Genomic DNA, 10,582 nt, shown 5'->3' on the forward strand with positions numbered 1-10,582 from the left:
ACAGCGATTTTCAAGACAATCTGAGTTGGTATGTGGATTTTAGCGTATTTAGGATAATTATCTTTTAAACAGTCTCAACCCTCACTATAGTAGAGCTACTGCTCCACTCTCATTCCCCGGTTCTTTGTCCAGCCTATTTTTCAATCATCCAAGCGACGCAGCTTCACTGCAACTCTTGGGAGACTTCTCTGGGTGCAGCAGGTGGTGAGTGCGCCCCCTTATGGCAGACATGCTATTGCAGACACCCAGCCTCGGTTTAACATCTCTGTTTGGGGGGGGGAATACCAAAGAAGCCCACCACCACCAAAGCATTTAACTTCTAAAAGAGGAAATACACAAAAATGCGGCGGCTAGTTAAACGGAAATTCAAAGGAACAGTCACAAGTGTGAAACGCCTGCAAGCTGCATGGAAACACCGTAATAGAGGCTCAAATTAAATGTATTCCCGAAATGAAAAAAACATGAAGAGAACCAAAAAAATGTCACCATGGCTAAACAACAGAGTAAAAGAGGCGATTACAGGCAAAAAGGCTTCCTTTAAAAATTGGAAGTCGAGTCCTCCTGAAGAAAATAGGAAGGAGCATAAACTCTGGCAAGTCAAGTGTAAAAGTATAATTAGGCAGGCCAAAAAAGAATTTGAAGATCAGCTAGCAAAAGACACAAAAGCTAACAGCAAAATAAATAAAGAAATAAGTACATCAGAAGTGGGAAGCCTCCCAAATAGTCAGTGGGCCACTGGAAGACAAGGCTGTTGCAGAGAAGCTAAATGAATTCTTTGCATCGGTCTTCACTGCAGAGGATGTGAGGGAGATTCCCACACTTGAGCCATTCTTCTTAGGTGACAGATCTGAGGAACTGTCCCAGACAGAGGTGTCAGTAGAGGAGGTTTTGGAATAAAGCCATAAATTAAAGAGTAATCAGTCTCCAGGACCAGATGGAATTCACCCAAGAGTTCTGAAGGAACTCAAATGTGAAATTGCAGAACTACTAAGTGTCTTATATTACCTGTCACTTAAATCAGCCTCCATACCAGATGACTGGAGGATAGCTAATATGACATTGATTTTTTTAAAAAGACTCCAGAGGTGATCTTGGCAATTATAGGCCAGTAAGCCTAACTTCAGTACCAGGCAAACTGCTTAAAACTATAGTAAAGAACAGAATTATCAGACACCTAGATGAACACAATTTGTTGGGGAAGCATCAACATGGGTTTTGTAAAGGAAAATCATGCCTCACCAATCTATTAGAATCCTTTGAGGGGGGGTCAACAAATGTGTGGACAAGCATGATCCAGTGGGCATAGTGTACCTGGACTTTTGGGGGGGAAGTTCTCCGGCCTGTGTTATGGAGGAGGTCAGACTAGATGGTCAAAACGGTCTCTTCTGGCCTGGGAATCTATGAATAAGCTGCCCCTTCCCTCAGTCTCCCTGAAGGCGAGGCTAGCACAGAGCAGAATTCATGCTACTCTTGGAAAAGGTGAGCTGGGGCCTTCCAGGGTGAGAAGCCCATTCCTTTTGACCAAGGCTTTCCAAAGCAGTTGAGGAAGGGGGCTTGGGATTTGGGATACCTGGTGTGAAACTCCTTAAGGGTTCTGATTTTCAGCAGCTTGGGTTCTCCACACTTTCTGAAAATCAGGTCCTCAGGATGAGCCTGCAAAATCACTCAACCCTTAAAACTCCTGGCTTTTGGGGCTTGGGAGGAGAGTGGGGTGGACCCATGCGTGACAAGGCTCCTGGGGGTGTTACGTCATGTCTGGGGAGGGACATAGACTGCCCGGTTTGAGAACCCCTTCGCCACGTTCCGTCAGACAGCCGCTGTGATCTCTCTGGGCTTGTTCCGTTTCCCAGGTACCGAGAAGCTGAGCGACGCAGAAAAGAGAGATTTGGCAAGACACCGGTCCTCCAACATGGTCCTCTCCAAGTCTAAGATGCTGGTGATCAGCGGGGGGGATGGCTATGAGGATTTCAGACTCACCAACAGCAGTGAGACAGTGGGGCGAGATGACAGCACAAACCATCTCCTCCTGTGGAGGGTCTGATCCGCGGCAGCACGGGGCCCCACTGTGGGGAGAGCACCAGCCCCACCCCTGCCTCCTCTTGTTACCAACCGCCCCCGAGCCCGTCTCGTCTCCCATCCCGGATGATTTGTGTGTGCCTGGGGACAAGCTCCTCCCAAACACAGCGTCTGCAGCGTGGTGAGAGGAACACACTCGACAAACATATCCTCTGGCACAGCCTGCGCTTACTCCAGCTGCGGGTGCGGGTGTGGGGACAGGGGCACCTGGATGGACAGATTGATGTGGCATTGCTTGGAAGCATCCAGGCGAAAGAGGAGGGCTTAGTAGAGGAGAGAATCCATTGTTTGTGCGGTCGGCAAGGGACCTTTCTTTTGTGTCTTGTGCTTCGACCTGCCTGGGGTTCCGAATCCAGGCACTTGGGAGCGGAAGGTCCATGTCTAAGCAAGCGCACCCGTGGACGGCAGCCTGCCCGCTCTCTTGCTCTGTCTCTTGTCCACCCAGCCAGAATCAGCAAACCGTCACATTCACTTCACCGCCACCTTCACTGGGATCCCCCCACACAGCGGCAGCACACAGGGGATCCTGTCAGCGGCAGCTGCTCCAGCATCCCCATTCGCCGCAGCTGCTCCAGCATCTCCAGGTCTCTAGCTAACCTGCTTACTCATCGCTGTCACCCAAAGAACGCTTGTGGTGGTGTTGTTTGTTTTGCATATATATACAATCTCCTTATTTATTTTCTGTGGGGGGGGACATTTGACAAGGAGCTTGCATGGAAGCGGAGGCAGCGTCGTGCCCAGGGAATTGCATGCAGGGTGCCGACACCCCAGCCTGCCGTCAGTCCCAGCCAGTGATGAGCTGTATATAGCAAGTGTCATACAATGGCAGCAGTATCGCATTCACCCACGAGCGCTGATCCCAGAGGGCTACCTGAGTGTCTGGAGGGGAGAGGTGGGAGCGTCTTGGCTGAGAGTCAACAGCTCTGATTGCAGAGGTGGCAGAGAGCTGATCTCCGTTCAGCCGGCCAAGAGGGGAGCCGCTGCATGAAATAAAAAATGTGCAATACTTAGCTGGATCCCTGAAAGTGGGCAGCGCCACAAGGGGGCACTGTGAGAACCAGGGCAGCTTCACCCTCCTTTGGCTTTAAGAGCAAAGCAAGTTGGTTATTGTGGCCTGTAGCCGGGGCAGAACCAGGAGGGGCATTGTCGGACTGCAACGGTCTCTTGCATTGTACAGTATTTATGGTTGTTTTTTAACTAGTTACCTTTTTGTCCCCAGCACTTAATTTATGTACTTAGCTTCCAGATCCCGAATCCTGAGTGGGGGTAGGGAGCAAAGAGAATCATGGGGGTTTACTCACCTAGCGAGAGCGTATGAATCCACTGTCAGCCAGCTTGCATCAAAAATGTCCCCAAAGGAAAGTGTTTTACAGGCAGGCTCGCCCCCTGGGCTGCCTGTGAGGGTTCATGTGGCCAAAATGGGGCCTCAAGGTGAGTAATGAGGGTTGGGTGCCCAACCGGAGACACCTTAAGGACCGCTTTTTCAGAGGGCAGCACTGGGAATTTCAAAAGCACCTGACATGACAAGAATTCATGTGCCGTGGACTCTCAATGGGGTTTGTGCTGCTAAGTCGCCAGTGTTGCCAGCTCTTACAAATCTCATGATATTTAGTGCTTATGTTAAAGCTCCAGCCTCTGGAGTCATGTTATTTCATGAGAATCTCAGCTTTCATTTTTTTTTTAATTAAATTTCTAGCCCTCATGGTTGCAAAGAAAAAGTTGGGAATCAGGGCCTGAAGTGCACCCCGAAGGCTCAATAAACAGAAGGCAAATCAAAATGAACCCCAGATGAAGGATTTTTTAAACACTCTCATGATTTTGAACACAGTCTGGGGGTTTTGAACACTCTGGACTGGCGATACTCCAGAACCCTGGCTCTTTTGAAAATCTGCTCCTGGCTGCTCACGCTTTCTGAAAACCACCTTTAACGTGTCTCACGTTGGGCTCCGAAAATGGAGGTGCCCAGAATCGCTCGTCTCTTTTGAAAAGGTCACCCTGGATGCCAACTTCTCAATCCGTGTTTACTTAGGTTGTCAGCTGTGTGGGGCAGGGACCATCATTCTGTTCTGCGTTATATAGCACCTACCGCATGGGGTCCTGGTCCGTGACTGGGCCCTTCCACAGTACAAATAATTAAGAACAACATTTAGACACCTAAACGTGTGGCCTGAATGTTTTATAAGGGGGTGAGCACTTTCAGCCATGCCCAAGGTTTCCTGATGAGACGTCTCCCCACGTGTTGGGGGCCTCATCGCGGTCTGAAAATCAAGCCACTCTTTTAGATGCCTAAATATGGGTTTAGGCACTTAACTTTAAGCACCTGCTTTTTAAAAATCTTGGCCTGTCTGCAGACCTCAGTAGGTTTTAAGGCCACCCTGACTAGGTTCTCCCAGTTATACAGCAGCTCTGGTGCAATAGCGGAGTGCCCGAACAATGTGCTTAAAAGCTCCGGGCCACACACCTAGCTAGTGTCAATGGACGTCGCTCCATTGCAACCAGCGTGGCTAAGCCTGCTTACCTTAGCTGTAGTTCTAGCCCTGTTGAGGTATTTGAAAATACTTTATTCTATAGCATTTGAAATACTTTAACAAAAAACTTAAGCAACATTTTGTGTCCCCAGTGACCTGAACAATATATACAAGTATATTTTAAGTCTTCATGCAAGAGCCTTCTCCTCTGCAATTCCTGTCGTCCAGGGCAGCTTTCTTTCACTTCTCTGCCTCATCTGCATACTTTCTGTTTTCCTGTTTCATCTAAAAACGTATCATTTCTCTGTCCTCCCTTTCCCTCTGCGGCTGATTAGCTCCATCAAGTGGTTTGGGATTTTGCACAGAAGCATGGTCAAGTTGCTAGGGCACTGGGCTGGTAGTCAGGACACCTGGGTTCCATCCCCAGCTCTGCTACTGAGTGACTTTGAGCAAGTCACTTGCCTCTTTATGCTTCTGCTTCCCCTCCCACCCTTTGTCTGTCTTGCGTATTTAGATGTGAAGCTCTTTGGGGCAGGGGCCGTTGGTTACTCTGTGTCTGTACAGCACCTAGGACTGGCCTCCGGGGATGCTGCGTGAGATTGACCTTCCTTTAAGAGAGGCGGGTTTCCTTGTGGATGCACAATGTGTTGCTCAAAGTGGTTTTTCCAAGAGGTTCGTTCACAAATTGCAGGGTCTTCGCTTGCTGACGTCAGTAACTGCCCCGTCTCCGTTTACCCACGGCGCGCGTCAGGATGGAATTGGCCCAGTGTGTCTGAGCAAGGTGTGGGTAAGATACAGCAGCTTCCCCCTCGGGCCATTCTCTTCCTCATGGGGTGATCTCCTAGGCCACAAGCCAACCTACATCAAATCCAATGGAAAGATTCTAGTCGGCATTGGTAGGCAGTGGATCCCGCCCCCGGAGATCAGGTGGCAGGGTCAGCGTGGCTCTTGATTGACAGCTGTGTGTGTCTCTATCTGAAAGGGATATAAGGTGCTGAATTTGAGGGTGGAGGGTTGGTGAGATGCAGAATTTCTTGCGCAGGTGGGATAGATGGACAGTTCCTCAGCCTGCATAATGGAGAGATTGTCCTGCACCCTGTCCTTACCTGTCGGAAAATACCGATATGGCACAGCCCTACATGCAGCTCTCCCAGTTAGCACCATGTTAGGAGCAGCTAAGCCCTGAGGCCGCAGAGCACTTAGGGACATGCTGTGGAGTCAGTGAGGCCTAGCCAGATGCTTACGTGCTTTGCTGAATCAGTGCCCTAATCAACCCAGGACAGGGCAGCCTGCAGCGACACAAGTCCCACTCTGAGCACTAGCTGCCATGTGCCAGGCTCGCATGGAACTAGCCCAGTATCCTGTCTTCCGACAGTGGCCAATGCCGGGTGAACAGAACAGGGCAATTATTGAGTGATCCATCCCCTGGCATCTACTCCCAGCAATCAGAGGCTAGGGACACCCAGAGCATGGGGTTGTGTCCCTGACCATCCTGGTTAATGGCCACTGATGGACCTATCCTCCGTGAACTGTTCTAATTCTTTTTTTAACCCAGTTGTACTTGTGCTCTTCACAACATCCCTCGGCAATGAGTTCCACAGGTTGACTGTGCATGGTGTGAAGAAGTACTGCCTTGTGTTTGTTTAAAACCTGCAGCCTATTAATTTCATTGGGTGACCCCCTAGTTCTTGTGTTATGTGAAGGGGTAAATAACACTTCCCTATTCACTTTCTCCACACCCGTCATGATTTTATAGACCTCTAGCATATCCCCACTTAGTCGTCTCTTTTCTAAGATGAACAGTCCCATTCTTTTTAATCTCTCCTCATACGGAAGCCATTCCGTACCCCTCATCATTTTTGTTGTTCTCTGTCTTTTTTCCAGTTCTAATGTATCTTTTTTGAGATGGCACCACAAGAACTGCAGCAGTATTCAAGGTGTGGGTGTACCATGGATTTATATAGTGGCATTACGATATTTCCTCTTATTATCTATCCCGTTTCTAATGATTCCTATCATGCTGTTCGCTTTTTTGACGGCTGCTGCACATGGATGTTTTCAGAGAACTCTCCACAATGACTCCAAGATCTTTCTTGAGTGGTAACAGCTCATTTGGACCCCAGCATTTTATATGTATCGTTGGGATTATGTTTTCCAATGTGCATTACTTTGCTTTTATCAACACTGAATTTCATCTGCCATTTTGTTGCCCAGTCGCCCAGTTTTGTGAGATCCCTTTGTAACTCTTCACAGTCTGCCTGGGACTTAACTATCTTGAGCAGTTTTGTATCATCTGCAAATTTTGCCACCTCACTGTTTACCCCTTTTTTCATGTCATTTATGACTCTGTTGAACAGCATTGGTCCCAATACAAATCTAGGGGGACCCTGCTATTTATCTCACTCCGCTGTGAAAACTGACCATTTATTCCTATCCTTTCTTTCTTTGTCACACCCAATCCTGGAGGCTTCCAAGGAGTGAACTTCCACAAGAATTCCAGTGTGGGACCATAACTGCTCCTTGGCCATGGAAGGAGGATGATCATTCCTGTCATCTCCACCATGCTTAAAGGGACCTTGCTTTGTCCCCTGGTAATTCATACCAGCCCTTATGTACGATGAACACGCTTAAATATTCTGTGCCTTCTGTCTGTGCTTTGGAGGAAATCAGAGTCACTTTGGCTGCAGCATCTTGGCACCAACATGGCCCCAGATTCCACATCCCTATTCAGTGTTCACCACTTAGGAGCTATGCACCCCCAATAATAACTAACCCAATGGCTTCTCCTTTTGAAAGCCTTGTCACCGTCGTCTCAGTCCATGTGACTAGCAGGCTGCAAGAGATCATGCATTGGTCTGTCTGTTTTCCCACTGGTGGGGTCATCGTGATCTTGAACAGCTAGGCCACATTAGTCACATTTCAACTGAACATTCGAAGGAAACAGACCGGGGTCTCAGACGCGGTGAGGATTCGGTTAGAAGGGAATTGGTTGGCATGACAGGAGTTTGGATGATCAGTAGGGCTTGGACGTAACAACCTTGACTGGGAGATGAAAGAGGGAACGATCTCATAGTCACCTCCTCTCGTTGAAGCCTTCGCAATCTCCCAGATGCTCCGAGCAGACTCTTCCAGCAGTGAGGGGTGAATCCTGCTCACTTGAGCCATGCAAAATCCTTGTTGGTGTTTCACAGAAGGTGAGGTGGGCTTGGCCTTGAGATGCAGTGACCTGCATACTCCCCTTAAAGACAACTAGGTCCTCAGTGATTAATGGGTTTTGCAGAACTACTCTTAGGGCTGGTCTACACTGCGGGGGGGGGGGGGGGGGGATTGATGTAAGATACGCAACTTCAGCTATGAGAATAGCGTAGCTGAAGTCGACGAATCTTATTTCGACTTACCTCCCGTCCTCACGGTGCGGGATCGACGGCCACGGCTCCCCCTTCGACTCCGCTTCCGCCTCTCGCTCTGGTGGAGTTCCGGAGTCGACGGGGAGTGCGGCGGGGATTGATTTATTGCATCTAAACGAGACGTGATAAATCAATCCCCGATAGATCCATCGCTACCTGCCGATCCGGTATAGTGTGGACGTATCCTTAGGGGTGAGCTGCAGAGCTTTAATAGCCAATGGGCCTGTTAGATCAGCTGCTGAGACTCGGTACAGTCTTAAAACCGGCAAGTAGATCTTAAAACCAGTGTGAAAATCCCTCCCTCTTCAGCTGTGTGTAGAGGGTCTTTAGAGACTGTCCATTGACAGCAATGGACTTTGGCTCAGTCTCCTGGAAGGAGCTGAGTACCCTTCGCTCCCATGGAAATAAATAGGCCCTGTTCAGGATCGGGCCCCAAGTTCAGCGTTCCAGGTTTGCCCCGGACGGTTGCCGGTGTCACACGTCAGGTACCGCCATCCCGCCCTCTGGTTAAGGTATTTATGGTGAGATTGATGGCTGCAGGGAAGTACAGAAGCTTGAGCACATGAGCGAAGGGAGGGGCCAGTTGAAATGAGCTGATTGAAATGTTTTTGCGGGGGTCGGAGGGATTGGGACATTTGGAGCAATTTCCCCGCTCTTTTCAACCATCTCTGTCTTCAAATCAGTTCTTTGATTTCAAGGCCAAAAGGGTCCATGGGGGTCAGAGTCTGCGTTCCTGCCCGGCACACGATTGTCCCCCAGTGTGAAACGCTGTAGGAATTGTTCGGTCTCTCGGTGTAGTGTTCTGCTGCTGCTATCGGATCTCAAACAGTTAAATGAATGTATGTGCCGTACGTGTTTTGCAGCCCACCGTCAGCTTCAACTAAGCCTAGAAAAGTGTCTAATGATCCTAACCGAAGGATTCATTCTGCTGGCTAGAGGTGAACTGACAAGCAAAACCAAAGGCGTGTTAGCTCACTCCTGCCTGCTCCTTGGTGACCAACGACGGCGTCCTGAACTGTGTCTGAAAAAGGTGCAGGGAGGCGTTTCTCCTGGTTCTTTTCCATTTGACATCTCAGCGCCTCCCAGCCCTCCCTTTGCTGGAGTACCTTGGCATGGTCTTTGGCAGGCCGGAGTGGCGATGTCACGCGGTGCTGCGGGGCTCCCTTCCCGCCACTGAGAGGATGCTGTTCCTTAGATCTGTCCAAAAATCACTTCTCCTCCCCTCCCCTCCCCTCCCCCCCAGCTCAGAGACCTGCCTCAAAGAGTGTAAAATCCATGAGTGACCGTGAGGCTTTCCCAAGGGGATGTGGGCCGTGTCAATACCGATCTGCGACTCAGATCACATCCTGTTCAAGACGCCGTAAATATTTTCTTTGCATTTCACCCTTAAAGCAAAGTCCATCCCATTTGTAAACACTAGGGGGCGCCATTTGGACACATTGGTGCAGACCACTGCCATTCCCTGCTACCAGAGAGGTAGAAAGGATGCACAAAGCAACTCCATTCATCAATGTCAGAGAGTGAGGCCAGGCTCCTAGACCGTGCTGTCTCCCTGCGCAGTCTAGAGATGCAATGGTGGCAGAGTTGCATGTGACCCATCAAAGGGCCAATCCCTGCTACCCAGGGGTGCTGGAACCGGGGGGGGGGGCGGCACCCCGTCTCTCCCCCCCCCCTCGACTTGAAGTGGTTTCCATCATATTCAGGGTTTGCAGTTTTGTTCAATGGCTCTCAGCACCCCCACCATAAAAGGGGTTCCATCATCACTGCCGCTACCACCCACATGCCAGGCGGGTGAGATTGGCTCCTCCAGCCGAGAACTGTGTCTTTCTTTTGAGGTGGGTGCTGCTGCTACTCCATAGAGAACTACGGGACTGGCATTTCCACCCAAGATGCACCAAAGGAGAGGACAGGCAAGGCAAGGCACGGTCTCCCATGCTCCCTCCCCTCCCTGTTTGACTCTGTTCTCTTGGCTTTATTTCTCTGTTTGGTGAGAGATCCCGCTGAGACGTACTGTAAATATTGGTATATATTGCCTCCTCTGTACATAGTGTTCTCGAGTCTTTGATTGTTGATATGAATTTAATGGCATATTTTTATAGACTTGTTTAAGTTTCACAGGCACAGCAAGGGGTGCTGACCACATTTAAGTTATAACTACTACAGTGCATTAAAGACCAGAACAAAACAGAAAGCTTTTACTCCCGAAGTATTACCAGTCCCGTGAGGTGTTACGACGATCACATTATTCCTGGGTTTGTTTGTTTTTTATTTTGTCACTGTGGGTTCTTTGTCATTAAAGGTCACTGATGTCAGAGCCCAAATCTGTGTGCGTTCTTTTCCTTCGCCCTGTTGTGGCAGTTTGTAGCTGACAGCGGGGTTTGAATCAATGTCCTTCAGCTCTAAAAGCAGGAAACACTATTGCTCAAACTAAATGTCTAACCTGGCAAGCCACTATCTGCAGCAGGCTCATACGTCTGCTTTTTAAAGCAGTCACTAGTGGGGGACAAAGACTTCCACTCTCCTAGTGTGGGTTGCAGCTATCTTAGGGTATCCAGCACTGCAGCATCTAAGCAGTGAACAATAGGAAATGGGGCCTTTTTCTGTCATAAATGTTGAGTTTTCATTGAAATA

General features: G+C 49.2%; 1 protein-coding gene across 1 annotated transcript in view; it reads left to right on the top strand.

Moving 5' to 3' along the window:
- ARHGEF17 (Rho guanine nucleotide exchange factor 17) overlaps positions 1 to 10,272 on the top strand; it is a 256,033-nt gene extending 245,761 nt beyond the window's left edge. Inside the window, exon 21 of the mRNA XM_042850529.2 lies at positions 1,851 to 10,272. Coding sequence (XP_042706463.2) covers positions 1,851 to 2,041 — 191 coding nt within the window. The 3' untranslated portion in view covers positions 2,042 to 10,272. The remainder of the gene's footprint in view (positions 1 to 1,850) is intronic.
- The last annotated feature ends 310 nt before the right edge of the window (positions 10,273 to 10,582 follow it).

Source organism: Chrysemys picta, chromosome 1, assembly GCF_011386835.1.
Source record: "Chrysemys picta bellii isolate R12L10 chromosome 1, ASM1138683v2, whole genome shotgun sequence".
Classification (NCBI taxonomy): domain Eukaryota; kingdom Metazoa; phylum Chordata; order Testudines; family Emydidae; genus Chrysemys; species Chrysemys picta.